Raw genomic sequence first — 24,491 nt, forward strand, 5'->3', positions numbered from 1 at the left:
CATTCAGCTCTATAATTACTTGAGGGGGAATATTTACAGATTTTTTTACAGACATGGATGCTTTACATGACACTAGAAACACAGTCAACATTTGTAATTAACCTGAGATCCCTGTGAAAAAACTGTCCACATAGTGTTAAAGTCAATTTACTGTGCTGTTCACCATTGCATCTTTGCACATTTTAAATTAAAGGTAGAATAATTGGCACATTGACTCTACATTGCCTGTAAATAAATATGCATAAATGAATAAAAGCAGGATTATCTCCATCTCTGCCAGTGGAGGTTTTACAAAAACATAACCGTGTGTATTTGAATCGCCCGAAACCAGATCCAGCCAGTTTGTAAATGAATACCCTGCAACAATCACCGCAGCGGGCTCCCTTAGCATATTTTCAAAACGAACATTGATGAACTTTTTTAATTATTAGCCCCCCTCGGGATTTTTACACACAGAAGAGCCACAGAAGAGGGGGGATTTTCTGACCAGCACCAGCCTTTACCATGTTTCCTCTGTTTCTCCTTTTCTTTCTCTACCTCCTCCATTTTTAATTCAACTAATTTGTCGGTCCAAATGAAACAGCGAAAGGTTAGAGTGTGGAGTAATTAACAGCAGCTACCCTAATGAAATCAAGAGGGGCCGGTCCGCTGAAGGATCAATACCTCCGGGTGAATGGACTGGGAGTGGGAATTGTCCAGGGGAAAAGGCAAACATACACACCACTTAATAATAATAAGTTGATGAAAAGCCAACATGTTGTCCACTTGTAAATCAAAATTGGTTTGAGCGGCCCGGACGTTATTGCTGTCTACTAATTGCGTTAAAGCCAAAGTTGTACCTCGGCGCTCAGTCAAGTGTGCAGGATTTACACCGGTCCTTGCGGTTTGCTGAAAGGGTCTGCCTTTATTGAATGTCAATACAGACATCAATACTCTTTAGAACGGGCGAACACCAACGCGAAGGGCTAAAACGGGGGCTTCTGTTTGTCTAAGGATACACTTAAGTATATTGAAGACTTTATTAGCCTGTTCTGATGAGGAGGTGTTTGGTCTGCAACAGTTTTATCACACTGTTGGAGACCTGCAGCGTTGCCAGAAAATATAGATTTAAACTTGAACCATTTCTTGGCGGCGATAATCACACCAAGTGCCTAGGCAAATAGCAACATCATCCAAGATGCCTACAATGTTGTTGTTAGGTGTGCATGTGTGTTAGTGCCGCTGTCACCTTCTAATCTGCCATTTTAGTTCCAATGATGAACAGAAAGCCTTTTTTTCTTTGTATATTTGTGTATGTGTTCATGTTTTCTACATTTTTGGATAAAACTAAACACATCAATTTGATGATGCAAATATGTTTTATTTATTTGTGATTTCCTTTAGTGCTCAGTTCAAACCGTGTTTATGTTTGGCTCATTGCACTTGAAAAAAGGCCTGTTGGTCCTATAGTTTGAAAAAGTGTCTCATGGCCCTCACTGTCTCCCGCTGTACGCTCTCCCTGAGCTCCAAACAGCCTCTCCAAGTCCAACTGAGCCACTTTTCACATGGCATTTGTGGCAAACGCAGTGGCTCTGCTGACAAGTCCAAGTTGACCATTATTTCCCCGGCTGCATGAGGAGCATTGTACTTGAACAGCAGAACACTGCAGCACGCCTTCACCGTCAACCTTAAGTTTGAGTCACAACAAATGCTCTGGAACAGTCAGAAGGAGGGGGCGGTGCAGCAGTGGCCTGGTCCCTGTCTCTGGCCCTCACTATCTGCCTCGTACCATCAGTGGTATTTACACTACAAAATAAACTGCTGTGTGGCCGCGGAGGCAGGAGCAGTGTATCTCATTAGTGTTAAACACTTAAAAGCCCAAGCTCTGGGTAAAAGCCTGTTTAAAGGCGTTATTGGGTCTTAAACTTATCAGATCATAGTCTTCGCTCAGAAACATTGTGCACTAACTTCTGCAGGCCTTTCTGAAGCTTTGAACATTGTTGATAGAAATATCAGAATAGTCCGTTATATCTCCAACATGACAGTAAAGTTGTTCCTTATAAAGTTTTGTATGGGGAAAGTTGGCCAAAGTAGGATTACATCACACCTGATATTGTCTTGACTTTGATGTGTCAGTGAAAAGAGGGTCAAAAGAACAAATTGAACTTGCACAAGAAACTGTTTGTGTGGCGTTGATAAAAGTATACCTTCTCACACAAAGGCTGTGTAATAAATAAATAAAACGTGGAGGTAGGGCAAAAGGGCTTGTGGGGGCTGAACAAATACAACCCACATAGAGGTACACTAAAACACTCCAGGAGAACATCTTTAATCCTATCTAAATGTAAATGTTCAGAGGGAGACTGATTAACTGGGCCAACTCCAATGACTGATACAAAATTGTCTTATTAAAAGCATCATATTCACACAGTTGTCTATTGTCTATTTCTCTGCACAGTGTTTTGCTTTTCCACAGTAAATGTGATTTCAGCCTAGCCTCCAGTCACAGCTGGAAACTGCTCATCAACTAGACTAATAAGTCCCCCTGTCTTATTGGCAGACAAATAGACTACAGCTAAAAACAATGATCAAATAAGACGAATATCCTTTTGCACTTCTCACCATCTCCCTTTACATGGCAGAGACATTATAATGAGCTGTGGACAGTTTGATCTTGTTTTAGGGGTAAATACCACCACACTGGCAAAAATGCTTGAACGCTTAAACGCTGCAATCAAAAGTAGTGTTCATCTTGATCTGTCTCAAATATATACATTTTTTTCTAATAAAATGTTTGCTCAAGTGAGAAAAAGCTTGTCTTGTCTAAAATGAGACATTTTGTGCAATTTTAACCAAGAGACGGTGATTCAATGTCCACCTTACTCATTTACAGCTGAAACAAGAAGGGGACTTAAATAGAAATACTGTATCAATAAATATGAATCTATGAAATATTACGTACAGTTGCCTAAATATTCTACTCAATTACAGTAAAGAGAGTATTTGTAAATGGTTGTTTTCCGCTCATGATTAACATCGTCTTAATGTGCAGGTAAAATGTACATGTTTTCCTTCCTCATTTAGAATATTCACCTTATTCCGGAAGCCTGTCTGTCCTTCCTCAGGTTGTATTACAGTAGTTGACATAGGGCAGCCGACCTTGAGAGAAAAGAAAAATCACTTTGAGGCCGCCCAGGTGCATTGTTGACTATCACATGGACATTTCAGATTTTACTCAAATCAATCTACTTTATAGCATGTTTTATCAGCCACACTTTTCTTGTTCTACATTAAAACCAGCAGAGTTCCCACTGGACAGGAAGTGCGACTACAATGAAAGGGCCGATCTGTGGAAAAAAGAGGGAAAAGTGTGCAGGGAATAAGTTCAGGAGGGGGAAAAAACGAAAACGTATCATCATATTTCTCATATTCAGAATCTCTGCAACAATACACTCTGGTTTTTAATCAATTATTTATCCAATATTTTAATGATCGGACCTCCTGGGGTGATCATAGCGCTGGTTCCTTTGCCTGGTGAGACATCTTTCTGTACTTTGATGTGCTTCACCAACAAATGCACTCATCTAAATGAAACTCTCTCCCCAGCACTGCACATGCTCAGACAGTCTGTGACATGTCCAGGAAAGGGCCAGAAAAAATTGGATATTTACTAATAAATAAATAATAAATGGACAGCTTAAAACAAATATACAGTTTTTACTTTGGCTAAAAAAAAAAAAAATAGTTCAAGAGAAAAATACGGATATGGATCCAGATCATGTTTCATTAGTGTCTATTTATTCCTTATTTATTAGAACATTTTCTTTAAATTACTGTCATTTATAAAAGGGAATGTCTCCAGAGCTGCGGCGCGCGGCCGAAACTGCCATGTTATTTTTGTGCCGGCCGCGCGCCGCGGCTCCTGAAACTGCGCCGATATTTGACCGCGTTTTAGCGCCGTTTTAGACTGCGCCGGGTTAAGGTTAGGGTTAGGGTTAGGGTTAAGGTTAGGGTTCGGGTTAAGGTTAGGGTTCGGGTTCGGGTTAAGGTTAGGGTTAAGGTTAAGGTTAGGGTTAGGGTTAGGGTTAAGGTTAAGGTTCGGGTTCGGGTTCGGGTTCGGGTTAAGGTTAGGGTTAAGGTTAAGGTTCGGGTTCGGGTTCGGGTTAAGGTTAGGGTTAAGGTTAAGGTTAAGGTTAAGGTTAAGGTTAAGGTTAGGGTTAAGGTTAGGGTTAGCCATGAGGCTATAACGGGCTATAAGGGAAATGCCGCGGTCCCTGAAACTGCGCGGCCATTTGACCGCACCGCGGCTCTCCAGCCACGGCCTTTATAAAAAGCACAAACTGAGCATATGCATTATTATATATACAACACATATTTTTCAAGAGATGTGCTTCTTTATATTTTGTTACTTTGAACTTCACATTGTATGTTCACTACCATTCATTTTAATTACACAGTATTGTAGCTACTTTTCTTGTTTAATTTAACCATACAATACATCCTCTATTGTCAATGTCATCGGAACAAGAGACAAGCAGGGGTCACCTGTCTGGACACATCGTACATTATCATACATGTAATTGGTTGAAAACGTGAAGTCTATGTCACGAGATATTGAATAAAACATTTGTGGGTGAAAAGACACGATGATGAAGAAGTAAAACAGTCCTTTGAATGACCAGTGGGTGCAATGCAAATGAGTCTATTTTTAATTATATTTGTCAGAATAAAATATCCTATTTTATATGCAAATGAGCTGACCTCGTGTTGCTTTCAGTGTCACTCAGCTAGTTGTATAGGAGCCTGTTAAAAATGACCCCGACTATGTATCCAGTATGCATATGAGAGTTCTACGAGGCTACGCTCAGTGTTATGAATTGCAAAGAGGAAAAGTAGGCTAAGCATCACCAAAATTGTAACTATGCTGCATGATAATTCACTTAGCTTATTGTAAATTGGAAAATGTCTCATTTTCCTTGACACGTTTGACTCAAAACTACTGTAGAGCCAAAGTAAGAAATTAAAGCAGACTTATGCTTTTTAAGGTTCTTAGTATTGAACTATAACATGTCATTTACAATTTGTCCATTGTAAACTGCAATATTGATCTTTAAACTGCTCAGTAATTGAAGCAGGTCCATTTACTTCTGCTCAAAACTGCAGAACTCATAAGCTCCACCTTCTTGTTATGGCATTTCACTGTAACAAGCAGCAGATTGTCATTTACATGTTCTTACTTTTTTAAATTGTATTTGTTGGGCCCTCAGGCTTTATTAGACAGAACAACGTGAAATGGGGATGAGAGAGGGAGGACATGCAGAAAATTGTCGGAGCCATGACACTGCACGTGTCTGCACGTGTCACTCGCAGTATTCATTTTTCAAATAATTACACCTGAGTACAGGGACGTGGGCGGTAACAGAGGGTAGGTGAAAACAGGAATTTTCAGAGCCCTTGCGCCTGTAAGATAACACACGTTTATTCAAACATCCATGAGTCAATACAAGTTATAACGATGTTAAAAGTGACTTAAAGTTGTTTTTGTACAACATGTCCCTATGTGAGAATGTTAAAAACTGCAGCGTTCGGGGATTGCTGTATGAATGCATGCCATGTCTCTGTCAGTTTGCCCCAGGACGGCTGTGACTACAAATGTCATTTTGGAGGTTATGAATAATAGAAGTTGGAATTCTTCAGCAAATGCACTCCGTAATACCTACGCTAAGTTACTGGGTTTTCACTTACTATGTTTACATGCGCTGCCTAACACTAACCGAAGTGCACAACAACCAAACTCAATTTGTTTTTGCCCTCAAACCTGTCAGACCACCCCTGTACAAGTCTACATGCAGCAAAAATAAATGTCCAGCTATAATTGCTAATAAAAACAGCTATTCTCATACATAACCAGACATTACACTGAGCAAAACTATAAACACAACACTTTTGTTTTTCCTCCCATTTTTTATGAGAAGAACTCAACGCTATGAAACGTTTTCTATAAACACAAGAGACCCATTTTCTCTCAGATATTGTTCACAAACATGTCAAAATCTGTTTTACGGAGCAATTAATATTCATGTTAACAATCCGTCTCACCTCTCACGTGAGCCAGAGCAGAGCAATGGTGCTCAGTGGGTGACATAGTGAGGAAAGAACAATAGTTAAAAGAGACAACGTTCACTGCCAAACTACAACATCTGATTGAGTTATGTTTTTTTTAAGCAGTTTAGGTTTGTATCAGCATAGATTTTCTCATTTCATTTAAGAAGAAGACAGGTTGTATCAAGAAACAAACAGTCTTTTCAAAGATGTAAACATTGTAACACAGAACAGAATCAGAACGCATTCAATCATTTAGAAGTGATTATTTCCTCCAAAGTTTGCGAGTGCTATTATGTTACAGTGTTATTTGGGCCAGCCGTCCACCATGATGCTGTTTAGTGGATGAACAGCTCAGAAGCACCTCTATTTTGCAGTCAATGGGAGCAACTCTGGGTGCACAATTACTTCTGTATAATCTGTTGACACCAACTTATTTCCTGTTCATTGTCCTCCTCTCCTCCTCCTAAGTGGATTCTCGCTGCCAGATTCTTTGTATTTTCTTTGGAAATCTAGTCATTAGTCGTGTACTCGGGATTATTATACGCAGAACAAAGAAAACAAAATTGGTGATGAAAAATTAAATACTCTTATCTCTATGTGAGTTATCTCGGTCTCCGGAGAGATGAGGCTATTTTGCAAGCTCGCGGGTACCTTTTGTTCCTAATTTAGAAGCTTGTCATTGTTTATTGTGAATTTGTGATGTCCCATTTGATATTGCTTTCACTCTCCCTCTGTGACATGCGGATGAAAAAAAACTTTATCAAAGTATCTCTCGGATTGCTGTTGCGAAGGTGTCAAAGCCTGGTCTGTTCTTTACATTTGTGGAGAGCGTCTGCCAGTACCCCGCCGCTCTATGAACCCTGGAGCATCAGAGTGAAGGGGGAATCAATATCCAAAATCTCAATCGCGAGTATGAAAGCAGAGTGTAAAACCACAGATCTATCAGGCTGTCAATGGTGAACCGCCTGACTTTGAGAAAGGGGGGGAAATGGAAGTTCTCAGGGTGGCATTCTTTTGTGGAGTCTAAACATCTACTTTCTTCTTCAGTCTTTTGAGAGGAAGGGGTTTTGAAATGATTGTTCTCATCTCATTGCAGGAGGCCTGTCAACTCGGCAAGATCTCGTCTGTCAATGTAAGTTTGATGCTTTTTTCATTTGCATTACTATAATGTCTCTGCTGCTTAATCTTTGCAGGAACTCAATAGTGTTTGTGCACCAATGCAAGTGCCAGGCTAAAATAACATTTTATTTTATTCTTTTACTGGAAGGGCAATATTACTTCTATCTTATGTTATTATTTACAATGTTTCCATTATTTTATTGTCAGTCAATTGTTTTAAGGTACAACATATTATAGAGTAAAAAGTTGAAATGAATCTGCAAATTGACTCTTGTATGGACCGATTTCTGTTCTAAATCGGCACTCAGCACTTTTCCATTCTGCTCTGCTCGGACAATAAAGCACAGTGACTCATAGACCATTTAATTTCTACCTCATTCTTCTCTGACATATACTTTATTTGTACAGTATATGCACACAGTTCACCTTGCCTGGGACTGCTTCAGCACAAATGTCCAGAGTTCATTGGCAAACTTTCCAATAGTTTCAACAGAAAAACATAACTTTGCTTTTCTACTGTATTTCTGAGAAATAATCTTTAAAATAAATCTTTACTCAACAAGAGGACACCACAGGTTATCTGTCCACAAAACCCTAGGTTCTGAAAATATTGCCTATTGTTCTCAGACATATTGCATTTGGGTTTAAGTGTGCTACACTTGTCCTTCCAGCGCAGTGGCTCTAAACACTAGACTAAAATTATGCAAAATATACTATGTTTGTCCAGAATTGACCCTGGAATCTCTCCAAACGCATGCAGTACAAATCACCTCCTTCTCGTGTGTTCCTGCTAAGTCAACATTTCACACACAGGGGCATATCAACTCACATAATCGTGAGAGTGGAACGCCACGTACCAAAAGAATGGAGAAATATCACATGCAAAACATGGCCCTGTTATTTTCCCTGTTTGTCATTTGAATAAATACATTGCTTATCTGTTTTTTTCCCCTTTGCTTGTGCCGTGTGTGACATGTCAAGTCACCATCTCCTCTGAACAGATTTATGCGGGTCTAGGTGTGCCTGCGAGCTGATTCTTATCTGAAATGGCAGAGCCCATCTGCCCTGATTCACTCCTAAGTGGTCCCTGTTTATCACTCAGAGAGAGGCGCTTGTCAGCCAAGTCCCTCTCGGTGCAGCACTGACTTCTTCTCTGCTATTTTCCAGAGAGTGGCAGTTGGGAAAAACTGACATAAAACACGAAATGAGTGGACTGGTGGAGTACAAGGCTGCTGCACTTTGGACCAGTTTCCAGTTTTTGCAGCAAAATATAAGTGTTACAAATCAGTAAATGCTGGATATTTCAAGAGGGTTCTAAAAATGTAACGCAGCTTTTACACACAAAAAAAAGAAAAAATTAGAAAAACACTATCATTATTGAGAATGTTAGAACAAATGAGTGCTTTCTAAATCACTGCAAACTGTTTTCAGTTGTGGCATTGACTATGAATTGAAATCATCTTATGGATCTCAGCTAAAGCCATGCAGATTTGCAAAATAATTCAGTCACAGGGACTTGGACCCCAGACTTTCGCATCAAAATCCTCAAATCCCGCCCCATCTGCGATTTGTTTGGGCAGTTCCCAAACCAATGGCATGGGATTGGCTGGCGTGTTAGGGTAGGAGTTGGCACGTGGTATTCTTGTTCTTTTTTATCTCTGTGTACATACTTCTCAAGGCGGTATTTTTTATCGGAGAGAACAGGCTTTGTTTGGTCTTGATATCTCTGACCACAGCTTGTCTTTGCTTTATGGATTGCTGGCAGCGTCTTTAAATAAGATAATGCCTTGCAAAACGCTCACCTTGACTTGAGGGTGGATGTTTGTTTCTGTCCGCTCTGGGAGGGAAATGTATTTATTCCATACTCATTCATTTCGATTAATATTGTATGTCAGAACGACTTAAAATTTCAGGCACAATCAAATAGTTTTTTACCGTCTGGCAGTGCTGTGGATGTGCTGCAAGTCAGAATGAAGTTGCTTCCCTGTGCCAAAGCGTTTTGTCCTGATTGTCACAGACAGCTGTTTGTTCTCATAGATTTTGGATGGCATTGTCGAAGAAGTTTCCAATAATTAGAGTCATGAGGAGAAAAAGTGTGTTTTTTGTCACACTGCCAGGTGTGTCTGTAAGTGGGGCTCTTTTTTCACTGCAAACCCGGACTTAGCATTTGCTCGACTCTGCCATTAATTTCAGAAATTGCTGCCAAGGTAAAGTATTTAGACGACTTGAAAGTGTGGGTAAACATATGCAGGAGGAATTGGTTTGCCAAAAAGGTACTCATCACTCTACTGTCTTATATGAAGAGTGGTCATATAAAAAAAACAATATAGCAAGTGAAAAATATTACACTTACTTAATTAAATAATTTTAGAATGTCTAGTTTACTAAATATTTTCTTATGTTCTAACTTGTACATGTGTATTGTGGATTGACGAGTGCGGTTTATGGACTGTTGTTGAAGCCAGATTTAAGAAGTTAGTGAAGCCAATATTTGTACAGTACTGAATACTGTTTCAAGAATCCAAAATTGGGAAGTTTGAATACATTTTGTTTTATTGTTTGACATTTTTAACTTCCTCCCCCTCCTTTTTTGGACATTTAGAAAGACAAACATTGTCACATTGCATACGATTTAACTTGTTTAAAGACTAATTTTGTCTTATATTTTCTTTGTTGTCACTGTCGTGGCCTTTCTCTCTCCCACATTGTTCTGAATAGGGTTATTTGTTTATCCATTGTTTTTGTTCATATTATTTTAAACATAAATGTATGTAAGAAATGAACCTTTTTTGGTTTGACTTTATTATTTATTTATTTATTATCTTGGTCTTTTCCTGTAATGTTTTATTTACCCATCCCTGTCAAACCTCTCAATGTTCAACATTATTTCCTCTTGTCTCACTTTCCTAATGGAATCAATAGTGACTTGACTACCTTGAAAAGCTCTTTTCCCTGTCCGTCTGCTTGCTTTGTGTGCTTTTCTAACTCTCGGTCACAAACATAGTGATTTGTAGCCTTAGGAGTTTGATGAATCAAGTAAACAGCATATTAAGCCAACCAGTCCAACATCAGCGAGCTAAACGAAAGCTCACCAGTGCTTTGGGGGGGCTAATTGTGTAGATTTAGACCACCCGACCTTCACTGATTAGTTTGAAATGAACCATTTTGTTATTTTGGCTCATTCTACATCACTGTCAGAGGGTGTCCTCAATTTTTACAATATTATAAGATTGTCATGATTAAAAAAAGGGAGGGGGAGATTAAAATTGAGGTGCTGAGCTGAGGCCTAATTATATTGTATGTTCCTCTTGCTCTATGCAGTACGGTGAAGAACTATGTCACGGCAGGTGCTGAAGCTGTATCTTCAAAAGAAAAGGGGGAAAAGGAAATATTTTTTCAGCTGAAAAGCTTATCGTGGTTGAGAAAATCTTTCCTTTTGTTTCCTTTTCATATCAAATCTTTTCTGTTTCCCTGCTAAAATTATGTCTTACACTGCTAACATTACAATTCAGAACGTGAGCTGTAAACATATTCATTTTCTGTGTGCAACAAGACCATTTCAAATATGATTATTCAGTTCATAAAGAAGTAGCTAATTCAACATTTAGTGCATTTGTTTTTCTTTGTATTAGAAAATAGTAGGATTGTGCAATTAATCATTAAATCAAACATTTTATCAAAATCATCAATCTAAAAAGCCATAACCAATCCTCTGTTAGTAAAAACATGAGAGTTCACTTTGGTGGAATCCATTTGGCTATTTACTTAATTTGTGTTAAATGCTAATGATTAACAGTTTTGAGATTTTTATCTTCAGGAAACTAATATTGAAAGACATTGTTATTAGTTTAGTTAGTACATTCTAAATTGGTCCACATTCTTTGAAGATACTAACAATGGCAACTTCGATAATTCATCACCACAACAGTGTTATTTTATTACAAAGAAATGTTGCAGCGTGAACTGTAAACTTGCTGCAGAAGAAAAGACCCCTGCACTTTTGGAGGAAAATGCCCGAACTCCTGTGATCCTTTGTGAGACTTTAAAAGTGAAAGTGAGCGCCTCAGCAGACACCCGTCCGTCTGTCCCTCTTGTGTCTGTATCTGGAAAATAAAAACTAGGATGTAGTTCATCTTGTTAATATACTTGTCGTTTATTATAACGGCGTATCAATTATAAATCTCACACTGCGTTTATTATCTCAGTAGCCGTTTGTGGAGCTCTGCAGACTGGAAATCATTTTTGGGTTAAGAGGCCACTGTTTCAATTAATCCCTGTGGTACAGGATGTAATTTTGTCATAAGTTTAGAAAAAAGCATGTAAAGATGATGAATGTAGTGTCGGAGAAGTACTAAATATACAATTGTTCTTCTAAATGTCAAAGTACAACATCATTTATCAGAACACTTTTATTAAATAGCTCTCAATAATGAATACATTTTCTTGTACAACGAACAACTAATTCACTCTTTTCTAACATTTATTGTGGCAACGGAACTTAAAATAAATACAGTGGAGGTAAACAAGTGCAAAACTATGGAGGCCCCTGAGTGCCACATCAAATTAAATACATATTTTATTAAAGAGGTCTTCAAACGATTATTTAATACATTTAATAAAGGCTTTTATAAAGCCTATTTGAAAAATGAATTTCTTTACCAAATTGTGTTAGCGTCTCTGTTAAGCTTTTCAGCGTAGCACTCCGGATTCTCCTGGTTTAAAAAGTATTTGACTAACATTTATTGATGTTCATAAAAATGATAATAATAATAAGACCATTGTTTTAATAAATTTCTTGCCAAACTCAAAAGTATAATGTCTAACCCAGATTTAGAGAGACTTATCCATGCGTTTGTCTCCAGTAGATTAAACTACTGTAACAACCTGCTCACTGGCCTCTCCAAACGAGCTGTAAAACAGCTGCAGTACATCCAGAACGCTGCTGCTCGGGTCCTGACTAGAACCAGGAAGTACCATCACATTAGTCCTGTTCTCAGGTCTCTGCACTGGCTCCTGTGGCTCAGAGAATAGACTTTTAAGCAGCTCTGCTTGTGTACAAGTCTCTCCATGGCCTAGCACCAAAGTACATCTTGGGCATGTTAGTGCCATCTTGGACTCTGAGGACCTCAGGGACCGGCCTCCTGCTGGTGCCAGAGTCAGGACTAAACATGGGGAATCTGCGTTTCAGTTTTATGCAGCTAAAATCTGGAACAGTCTCCCTGAATATGTGAGACAGGCTTCCACTCTGATTACTCTGGTTAAAAACAGTTTTGTTTAGCTGTGCATATGACTGAAAATATTTTTTTTGCACTCTTTTATGTCAAACTGTAATTTTAAATGCATTTTTTTCCTGCTGTGTGAAGCACTTTGAATTGGCCTGTGTATGAATTGTGCTGTAAGAATAAACTTGCCTTGCCTTAAATAAGTGAAAGATATTTTAACACAAGAGTGTGTTAAATATGTAGCAGGGAAACTTAACACTATGATATTTTACTTTCTTCTTTTTTTTTGCCCATAGCTTGACATTTCCTTGGTACGTGCTGCCCAGCTGAGACAAGAAATGCCAAAACGCACATTAGAAAGCTGTGCGTCAAGTTAGTGACTTTCTAAATGGTTTAAAGAGCCGGTATAAACCCTCAACAACACTAATAAGGGCTGTAATGAATTTTCATCAGGGTGCTTGAACTATTTAAAGGTTACATTTAAAACCCAAGTGAAGGCCTTGGTTTCTACAAGACGTAGCCCTTTTGCAAACCAAGATTGGTCCCTCTTGGGCCTCTGTACTGTCTGAAATGGGTTGTAATTGCGAATAGTTAATGGATGCCAGGGGTTAAAGTGCATATGACAGGTTGGGCCAGGTCTCTCTGGCTTTTTAACACAAGTCATAATGTTCACTTTGACTACAACTGAATCTTTTTCTACAATGTTCACTTAAGTTTTTTTTTTTGTTTTTGTTTTTTTTTACGTGTGGTTTTTCTGTTATTTAATATTGTCTTATGTGCATTTGCGTATTAAGCACTTTGTTCAACGGTATTGTTTTTAAGGTGCTCTATAAATAAAGTTGGATTAAATTGGAAAATAGTAATTTATAGTAAAGAAGCAAAAAGATTCACTACCCCAGTTTGACTTTTCTTAAGTTTATGATTTTACTTCTTATGAAAAGATTCTAAATCATACGATCCTGTGCAGTTTCCTAACATTACATAAGTGTTTCTTCTCTTGATCGGTTGCACGGAAATGATATCGCCTTGAGGATGAGAAGAAGTCCAATTTGATTCCGAACCACATTTTACTGAAGAAATCCAAATTGTTTTCATGGTTATTTTGGTGATGACAGTGTGAAGGGTTTAGCATCTCACATGAACAAAACAGAAAAGGTTTGAAAAAAAAAGAAACAAGAAAAAGAAAGAAAAGTTATTAATGTGTATGAGAAAAACGTATGTGTGAATTCTTAGTCATCAATATTTTAGAACAATAGAGCTTTTACCTGTCATTTTAAACTGATTGTTCAACTTTCTTCACAAACTGCTTTGTCACTGGTGTTATTGGTATTATCCCGCCAAATAAAGTCAAATGACTAAATCATAAAAAGTCTGTCAAATGCACTTTAAATCATTAAGAATGATTAGGGGTGCACCGATATATAAGCCCACTTCACTCTTCAGACTTCACTCTTCAGACTTCACACTTTAGACTTCTCTCTTCAGACTTCACTCTTCAGACTTCACTCTTCAGACTTCACTCTTTAGACTTCACTCTTCAGACTTCACTCTTCAGACTTCACTCTTTTCACTCTTCAGACTTCACTCTTCAGACTTCACTCTTCAGACTTCTCTCTTCAGACTTCTCTCTTCAGACTTCACTCTTCAGACTTCACTCTTCAGACTTCACTCTTCAGACTTCACTCTTCAGACTTCTCTCTTCAGACTTCTCTCTTCAGACTTCACTCTTCAGACTTCACTCTTTAGACTTCACTCTTCAGACTTCACTCTTCAGACTTCACTCTTCAGACTTCACTCTTTAGACTTCACTCTTCAGACTTCTCTCTTCAGACTTCACTCTTCAGACTTTTCTCTTCAGACTTCACTCTTCAGACTTCACTCTTTAGACTTCACTCTTTAGACTTCACTCTTCAGACTTCACTCTTCAGACTTCACTCTTCAGACTTCACTCTTCAGACTTCACTCTTTAGACTTCACTCTTCAGACTTCACTCTTCAGACTTCTCTCTTCAGACTTCACTCTTCAGACTTCTCTCTTCAGACTTCACTCTTCACACTTCACTCTTCAGACTTCACTCTTCAGACTTCACTCTTCAGACTTCTCTCTTCAGACTTCACTCTTTAGACTTCACTCTCCAGACTTCTCTCTTCAGACTTTCTTCAGACTTCACTCTTCAGACTTCACTCTTTAGACTTCACTCTTCAGACTTCACTCTTCAGACTTCACTCTTCAGACTTCACTCTTCAGACTTCACTCTTCAGACTTGACTCTTCAGACTTCACTCTTCAGACTTCACTCTTCAGACTTCACTCTTCACTCTTTAGACTTCACTCTTCAGACTTCACTCTTCAGACTTTTCTCTTTAGACTTCACTCTTCAGACTTCACTCTTTAGACTTCACTCTTCAGACTTCACTCTTCAGACTTCTCTCTTCAGACTTCACTCTTCAGACTTTTCTCTTCAGACTTCACTCTTCAGACTTCACTCTTCAGACTTCACTCTTCAGACTTCACTCTTCAGACTTCACTCTTCAGACTTCACTCTTCAGACTTCTCTCTTCAGACTTCACTCTTCAGACTTTTCTCTTCAGACTTCACTCTTCAGACTTCTCTCTTCAGACTTCACTCTTCAGACTTCTCTCTTCAGACTTCACTCTTCAGACTTCACTCTTCAGACTTTTCTCTTTAGACTTCACTCTTCAGACTTCACTCTTTAGACTTCACTCTTCAGACTTCACTCTTCAGACTTCTCTCTTCAGACTTCACTCTTTAGACTTCTCTCTTCAGACTTCACTCTTCAGACTTCACTCTTCAGACTTCACTCTTCAGACTTCACTCTTCAGACTTCTCTCTTCAGACTTCACTCTTCAGACTTCTCTCTTCAGACTTCACTCTTCAGACTTCTCTCTTCAGACTTCACTCTTCAGACTTCACTCTTCAGACTTCTCTCTTCAGACTTCTCTCTTCAGACTTCACTCTTTAGACTTCACTCTTCAGACTTCACTCTTTAGACTTCACTCTTCAGACTTTTCTCTTCAGACTTCACTCTTCAGACTTCACTCTTTAGACTTCTCTCTTCAGACTTCTCTCTTCAGACTTCACTCTTCAGACTTTTCTCTTCAGACTTCACTCTTCAGACTTCACTTTTTAGACTTCACTCTTCAGACTTCTCTCTTCAGACTTCTCTCTTCAGACTTCACTCTTCAGACTTCACTTTTTAGACTTCTCTCTTCAGACTTCACTCTTCAGACTTCACTCTTCAGACTTCACTTTTTAGACTTCTCTCTTCAGACTTCACTCTTCAAACTTCACTCTTCAGACTTCACTATTTAGACTTTGAGGCCCGGGGCCCCTCAAAAGACTCAGAAATTACAAATTGACAGACTTTTAAAAGCTCTAGAAAGATGAATTCACTCACGACCTGCAATACACGCAATGCTTTTTTCCAGATATAATTTGACTAGTTTTCCTCCTAAATGATCAGTTCAGACATGTTTACTTCAAATAACTTGAGAGGTTTAAAGAAGGAGAAGAAACAGAATGTGTGATCAGTCACAGAGTCTGAGGAGCAGAGTGGAGCTGCAGAGAGACACTTTAGTCTGATAAATTATCAAAATAAAACAGGGAAATTTAACCATATAATACAGCTTATAGTCTGTCTATGTGTAAACACAGAGTGAAATATACTTTTCCTGTTAAAACTTTTTCCCTTTTTCCCCACATTAAGGGTATAATATGTTCTAACGCAACATTTTAAAATTGATTTGATCCTTTATTTTAAAATACAGCGAGCGTTCAAAAGGACCAAAGCGATTCCAATAAACTCGGTATCGGTCTAACATTTCCAGGATGGTGCACCACTAAGAATCACCAAAACAGCTCATAACCAGGAACTACTGTAAACTACTCCTTTCACTTGAAGTATTTTATAAAGCCTATTCACCATTGTTGTCATAGACCCAACGGCGTGTGACCTTCCACCTCCCGGACGGCTCCCAGGAGAGCTGCAGTGACAGTGGACTGGGGGACCCCGATCCCAGCAGCACCACCAGCACAGGCCAGTCGCTGCCCCTCAGCTTCACCCAGGACCAGTACTACGAACAGACCTCTCCCAACTCCCGCACTGAGGGAGACGGCAACTCTGACCCCGAGTCCAGTAAGTCACTGCCCAGTTTGATCGACCCATCTTCATTCTTCACCAACAAATGTCTTCATCATCACTATTCACAAGATAATTGCACTGCTTTTCATGAACTAGCAAGAGATGTTCACACCTCTAAAATTAGAACTAATTCAGGATTCAAATGATTCACAGAACTTCACTGCATGGCAGTGTTGTTCTTCATAAAAAAGCCCAATTAAACAAAAGTTACACAAATTCTATATCCACAAAAATGTTTAGGAAAAAATGTAAAGAGCATTTATTGAGGTTTCTTTTATTAGACCACAAATAAATGCATTAGAAGAATAATGTGGTGAGGTACTGCATGAACATGAGCATGAGCATGAGCATGAGCATGAGCATGAGCATGAACGTGAGCGTGAGCGTGAGCGTGAGCGTGAGCGTGAGCGTGAACGTGAACGTGAGCGTGAGCGTGAGCGTGAACGTGAGCGTGAGCGTGAGCGTGAGCGTGAGCGTGAACGTGAGCGTGAACGTGAGCGTGAACGTGAACGTGAGCGTGAACGTGAGCGTGAGCGTGAGCGTGAGCGTGAACGTGAGCGTGAGCGTGAGCGTGAGCGTGAACGTGAGCGTGAGCGTGAGCGTGAGCGTGAGCGTGAGCGTGAGCGTGAACGTGAGCGTGAGCGTGAACGTGAGCGTGAGCGTGAGCGTGAACGTGAACGTGAGCGTGAACGTGAACGTGAACGTGAGCGTGAGCGTGAGCGTGAGCATGAACATGAGCATGAGCATGAGCATGAGCATGAACATGAGCGTTAACGTTAACGTCAACGTCAACGTCAACGTCAGCGTCAGCGTGAGCGTGAGCGTGAACGGGAACGTGAGCGTGAGCGTGAGCGTGAACCTGAGCATGAGCATGAACATGAACATGAGCATGAACATGAACATGAACATGATTCATGACACTTGCCTGAAAATTATTTAATATGCCAGATAAATACATTTTGTTGTTATTTTTACAGTTAATTTGTGAACTTTATAATAACTGAACATACATGTGTGAGTCTTGCTCTAAATTTTAAATCTTAATATAAGTAAATATCAGTTAAGACATAGTATATTGTAGTCTACATCTGTATTTGACAAAATCCGTCCCTCTGTTGGCATTTAGGTCTATGAAAACATAACCTGTAATCCAAACAGGTTTTGCTGCTACTAAACACTGAGAGCACTTTGTAGCCTGACCCTGTGGAGCAGCAGTGCGGTTCTGTCATGTGCCTAAAGCTACGAGCACACAGTCCATATTTGTTGTTCTGATTATGCAAGTGGTGCAAGTGTGACCACAGCCCTGGGTCCCACCTCCCTGCAGCAGCTGTACTGTCAAACCCAGAGCTGTGGGTGCCACTGTCAGTGTGATTCTGAATACATTTGTACTGCATTAGCAAAGATGGCCGACAACCCTCTGCAATAATTTCCCCCGCATTTGCATTCCTGTCCTTCCCACAGATTACTCTAAGTTTGTCATGTTTTTCTTTTTTACAATCGATTGACCTTTGCTTTCACACATTTGGTTCAAGCATATCAAACAATCTCTCCCCAGCTGGCCATTTTAAAATGCGACCAACGACACCTTTGATTCATGTGTGTGATTCCTTCCTACACAGAAGCAATCGCTCATGGTCCTATTAGCATTCAGCGATAAATAACTCATAGTTCATAAACTCCCTCAAACACTGAACTTATTACCCACAATCCCCGGGGAGTAATATGTGTTAAAACGGAAGTCGCTAATGTAATAAATCTGTGTGGGCTTTTTATAATTGCGCTGGTGACACTGGCCACAAAGTTTAATATCTATGTGTAATATTGCTATTTGAACATGAGAAAAGTCCTTTTGGTTATCTTGCCATAAGGCTCATTGCCCAAGTCCAATAGTTGCCTTATCATACTAGAATGATTATTAAAGGTGGTGTTAGACTGACGCCCAACGCCGTATAATCAGACATACACTTATGTAAAAACATTGACTTAGACATTTTTATAGTTTATATGCAATGGCTATTTTTATATTAACTCTGGCTCACTATATGTTTGAATAAGAAATCTATCCATTTTAATTATTGTGCCCCATTTGCATATTAGCAAAGGCTGTACGACGACTTTTCTAAAGAACATGCATATATTGAAAAGTGATTAGCATACCGTATTACTATACATTGAACATTGTAAATTACTTTTAAGTAGATGCATAATATAATAACTAAATTCTAAAATGTCTTGGTCATAAATTTTATGATACCTACAGGCGTGCACAATATATAATATATATGTTAAAACTGTGAACAGTGCCTTTTTACTTGAGTCTTTGGGTATCTCGGAAAGCGCTATGTAAGTGTTGTTATTATTATCATTATCATCATCATCTTAGGTTTTGCTTCTGCTAATTATCAAATAAAATAAAATAAAGTTGAATAATACAGTTAGTGCTTAATTCTACAATGTTTATACAATATTAGCGGGAATTCATACAGAACAGAATCACGTGAAATGAAACCACATTTTTCTGGAAGTTTAAACAGTGATTTAACACAATGACGGTGTCCAAACTGTCATGCACTTCCAGTTGCTTGACCCTTGTGAATGCAAAAGTCGACCGCTTCAAAAAAGATGCGTTCTATAGTGACAAGAGGTTCACCGATAGATTGGATATAGTTTTATCAATGAGCTCCAGCTAAGCCTGTGCTGTGGTGGCAATCTCATATTGTGTCATCTCAATTTGTGAAGCAGAAAGAAGAAAAGTAGAAATTGGAGGAAAGGAAGAGTAGGAAATAGAAAAGTGAGATGGTGTGCAGTCGGAAAAGTATTGTTTCTAAAAGGTGCTTAAGACTGCTCCTGAATGTCAAGCGCTCTGAGTAATTGTCTGTGCCAAAGGCGGAGCATGTGGCCTTCTTCTGACAATGAATTTCTCAACTCTTTTAAACCTGCATCTTTATTAGCACACCCACACTTGAAATAAAGTTCATATGACATTTTATGTATCTATTATTTATGAGGACGGTGGCTGCTGGTTTTACGGGCCTGAGCTTCCCCCTGTGGGCTGACTCCAGTACCCTGCCATCACTCTTCCAGTCTCATCCCTAGTCGCACACTGTTCTGTTGCTTTTCATACTTCCCCTTGTGTCTTAACAAACAGCTAAAAGCAGAACATAAATATCATTAGCATGTGTGGTTTAAGGTCCAACCCCCAACAATCTGTCTTGTACTGCGTTACACAGAATAGCACGTCCATGACAATTAGGCGTGATGAATTGTACCTGTCCCTCTTGGCCTAATAGCAACACTTCACCAAAACATCAAAAAGAAGAATACATAATGATATGCGACATAGCGCTGCTTGGAAAATACGAGCTGTTCCACTTGAGAGTTTGTGTTTGGCAGATCAGCACTGTCCCTGTTTCAGCCAGTTTCGTTTGAATGCACTGGGTTTGACAGAGCTGTCGCCAAATCACTGCAGCTCCTGGTTTCTAATGCAATACATACAAACCCATAGTATTTTGTTTTATTATTATGGTGATAACTAGTCATGCTGGTTATGTTTATGGACTGTTCTTTTCCAGAATTACTAAAATGACATCCCTAAAAGCTTCTCCTGAATGATGGAAATCACCATGTCAGCCAACAGTGCTAAGCTTTCAGACAAAGTGCAGCAAAGTGGGTGCAAATCCCCTGTCTAAATCCTGCACATTTCTCTAACAATAGACAATTTTGTTCTCTGGATGATTTGTAATATACTTATTTCTTTTCTCCTGTTGTCGGAGTTGAGGGATTTAAAAACTGTGTGCCTTTGCCCACTTACAAGCAGCTCAGGAAAGTCCGTTTTTTGAAGTAGTGCATTAGTGGAAAGAATATGAAAAGCACTGCTATGCTATTGCGGTGTAGCTTAATCTGTGGCATACGGCTTTGAAATGACCAGCTTACACCTTGTCAATCTACAATCTAAATCTGCGATTAAAACTTGATCCTTTTTAAATACTCCCTCTTTAATAAGATTATTATGAATTTGCTGTGAAGCACATTCAAAAATTCAGGTACTTAAACATAATTTCCTTTTCAGTGAATAACTTTTTTTTAAATAAGGGCACTTTCTCATGCTCCCAATGTTATAAGTTGCGCTCCTATGATGGACAATAGTGTATGCATTGCCCCTGATGCCAGCACACATAATCTGATTAAGGACTGAGCCAATGTTGTGCCACGGTCTGGACTCTTTGGTTTTTGTGCGCCTAAAATCTTAATAATAGCTCTCAGACTGAATTTCCAGAGGACTGATTAACAACTGACCTTTCGCTCATCTTTGGAAAAGGCCACTTGACTTGATCTATTTTGCCAAACAGGTTGATAAGCCCATGTTTGTTGTAGTGTGTAACATCTATCTTAGAATTCCACCGTCTAGACACCCTCATGGAGAAGAGGGAATTTAAAGGCGATTGAGGACTGAATGGTTAAATTTACAAGCTTACAACCACAGTTTGTTTTCCCCCCTGACACTTAAGCATGTGACTTCTTGACACAGACAACTTTGTTGTATTCGGTACAGTTAGCTGCGTTAATTATTAATACTTCTCTCAATCTCGCTTTCAGTTGAAGTCTTCTCTCATGCAATTAGACGAAATAAATGTGCTTCTTAATTACATTCATTTGTGCAAATTCTCATTCCCTCGTTGATTTTTTGTGTGTGTGGAAACTCTTTGACACTGACCAATGGCATCATCATTTGCAAAGTGACTAAATCCATTCAGTGTGGAACAATTAGTTGTAATTAGTGTTCCAGTGTCATGGGCGACCTGGGGGAAAGACTAGAGCCGAGACACCAGAGAAAAGAGGGCGCTTGTTCATAGCCCCAGTGCCGGCAGATGCAGATAATTGGCTGACCACAAGTTAGAAAGATGATCAATGCGTGGGCCTGCTTTTTCATGTAAAGTTTCATTTGACATGTGTTTGTTAGCTCCAAGCATGTCTGAATTCATGAGTGTCCTGTGCTGGGAACTGTAATGAACAATAAATCTCACCTTAGCAGGAGCACTTCTCATTCCCCTCACACCATGACCTTGCATACTGTCATGTTATCACAGATACCCTTACAAGGATCTATCTTTAATTCATAATGTGCATAAATTGCTAATGCAGGTCTTTTTCTATCATTATCTATGATGGAGCTACATGATACATTAGTTTAAACTTTTCTTTTGCTTGAGCGTCTCACTAATATACATTAATAAAGTTCTGGGAGGTAAATTAGAGGTTAATATAGTTCATTTGAAGCCACTTCTCATACATACATGATAGTCTTTATCCATGCCTTATTTGAAAATAGTATTATATTTTACTTACTTATTATTATTCATTGTTTGATGATCCACCTATGGCCGAAGCAAGTTAGTTTGTGAATTATTTTCACCGACATTGGCAATAAAACTTCATTAGACTATTATTGCAATACATTGTGATATGCAATTGGATCTGATTGGTTAGAAAAAGGGATTTTCGGGTAATTGGTCCCTAGAATCAGCCACAACCTCATCTTTGTCTACTGAAAATGATCTGAAAGTTATGTACCGTATTTTCCGGACTATAAATCGCCCCCGAGTAATAAGTTGCACCAAAAAAATGAAAGAAACACAGTCAGATTTTTGGGGGAAATTTATTTGATAAAATCCAAAACCAAGAACAGACATTCTTGAAATGCAATTTAAAACAATAACATGGTGAATAGGTGAACGTATGCTAACATAACACTTTCAGCTACATGATGCACAGGCAACGAACTGTGGTAAATGTCTGGTACGTTAACGCAACATATTAACAGTTATTCAGATAACTATAGCATAAAGAACATGCTAACAAGTTTACCAAAGCATCAGTATTACCCCAAATCAGAAGATCCATTGACTCATAATCCACTGTCACTTCTAAATAACTCCGTAAACTCCGGAGGTAGAGGAAGTGCTGATTCTTCTTCTGCGTCGCTTAGAGCCTAGAGCGCCCTCTTGCGGTTGTCAGTGTGAAAATAACAAGTTAATAATATCACATATAAGTCGCTCTGGAGTATAAGTCGCACCCGGCAAAGCTATGAAAAACTTATTTTATTTATTTTTAGCGACTTATAGACCAAAAAATACGATAGGATTGTTATTTTGTTATTTAATTGTTTGATATAATCATTATAATTTGTGTAAAATCAGCATTTTAGCTTTAAAACAACCCCAATTTAATACATACAAAGAAAGAAAGCACACCCTTCCTGATATACATACTTTTTCTTCTTACCTATTGGGGGTCCAACGCAGACTCAAACAAGGGGATTACAGATAGACTCATCTGTATCCCTATCTCAACCGATTTGGGATTTGGGAAGCACTCAGTTCTCCGTGGTGGAGACGAAAGGGGAACCGGTGTTTTATCTGGTTCAAATACCACACCAGTTGTCTGAGAGAGAGAGACGAGCTATTGATCCGCTGGAGTCAACTTGGCTTGACGAGATCCCCTGCTTCCCGCTTCAAACAACCAGAAAGTGTCATGTTAGAAACCCCCTTTCCACACTATTATGACTAGTCTTTGTTGCTTTCCCAAAGAGCTGTGAGAAACGGGGATGAACGAGAAGGCTTTTTGGTGCAATCATCCACATCTCCTTCAGCAGCACTAATCATAAAAGATAACAGAGAGCTAAGAAAAATCAATACATTTCAGTGCTATGGCCTAAGGGAATTGTAGTAAGATGTGTATTATAAGAGTGTTTAAAATGTTAGCAGGATACCTAAGGCCTGTTGAAAGGATTGAAAAATGTTTTTTGAGACAACTTGACAGCAACTCGTTATCATTGTCATTATTTTGGAGATTTTCAGTTGCACCTGATCACAAGATGAAAGGGCAAATATTTAGTAATTTAATGAATCATTTTACTGTACCTGTTACTGGCCTTGTTGATGGCTGACTGGATTCTTGCATTTAGTGATCTTCTATAGATATACTGTTTTAGCTGCTCACTGCCCAATCACTGTTCACATCTTCCCCTCTTTTCTCTTCCTTCCCTGACAACTGAGAGTCTGCAGGTAACACTCTGCTGTAACAAAGAAATGCTCAGGACTGCTAAACTTATGTTTTAACTTATAGGTACATTTATAACGTTTGACTTCGTGGTGCGCTTCTCCATGTTTGGGCTGTGTTGTCAGTTTGGACTTCTACTCATTCACTCTTTTGCATCTTTCTCTGTGAATATGAGGCAGATTAACATCACTCAAAATACATTTTGTAGCTTGATGTTGCAGCTAATGTTTTGGAAATCCATTTGAAAGCTACTCAAAATGGGGCTATAAGTTGGAGACCCCTGCCCTACGGGGACAATAAAGTGTACCTTAACCTTAACTATAACCTTAGATTAAAGCCTCGGTAACAGGGATCCGTACAAACTTCACAGGGCTTACGAAACCAGGAGCTCGTAGATGTTCGAGGAGGGGAACAAAGTTTCTACAACCTCTCAATTTTCAATGACAGCTTAAGGTGTTCTTGAGAAATCAAAGTTGTATGCGCTAAGGGGCTTTCTTAAAGTATCTTTACATCAGTCCTACCAATATGTCTAATTGCACGGGCATTGCAAGTCCTTTCCATGTATAACTCCAGGCGCTATCAAGTCGTCCTCATAAAGAACTTTTGACATTGTCATTTTTGTGATGATTGTTTACGCCCAAGTGTTAATGGGCGAATGAGTGCGCCTGCAAGGCCTTTATTGACTTGGAAATGGCCACTGTGTTTTTGTAAAGCAACTTCAACGACGCAGAACATGCTCGTAGACTCTACGAGCATGTTTTTTGCTCATTTTCTGCAACGTAGACAGTTCTCAGCCGTTTGTACGAGTCATTATGACTAAGGCTGTATTAGTCTGATCAATATGAA

The 24,491-nt window shown here is 39.1% G+C and overlaps 1 protein-coding gene across 1 annotated transcript in view; it reads left to right on the forward strand.

Moving 5' to 3' along the window:
- pcdh11 (protocadherin 11) overlaps nt 1-24,491 on the forward strand; it is a 156,105-nt gene that overhangs the window by 75,683 nt on the left and 55,931 nt on the right. Inside the window, exons 5-6 of the mRNA XM_072437729.1 lie at nt 7,181-7,216; nt 16,382-16,580. Coding sequence (XP_072293830.1) covers nt 7,181-7,216; nt 16,382-16,580 — 235 coding nt within the window. The remainder of the gene's footprint in view (nt 1-7,180; nt 7,217-16,381; nt 16,581-24,491) is intronic.

Source organism: Eucyclogobius newberryi, unplaced genomic scaffold, assembly GCF_026437365.1.
Source record: "Eucyclogobius newberryi isolate DKJ021-1_F unplaced genomic scaffold, fEucNew1.0.hap1 SCAF_11, whole genome shotgun sequence".
In the NCBI taxonomy this organism is placed as follows: Eukaryota; Metazoa; Chordata; class Actinopteri; order Gobiiformes; family Gobiidae; genus Eucyclogobius; species Eucyclogobius newberryi.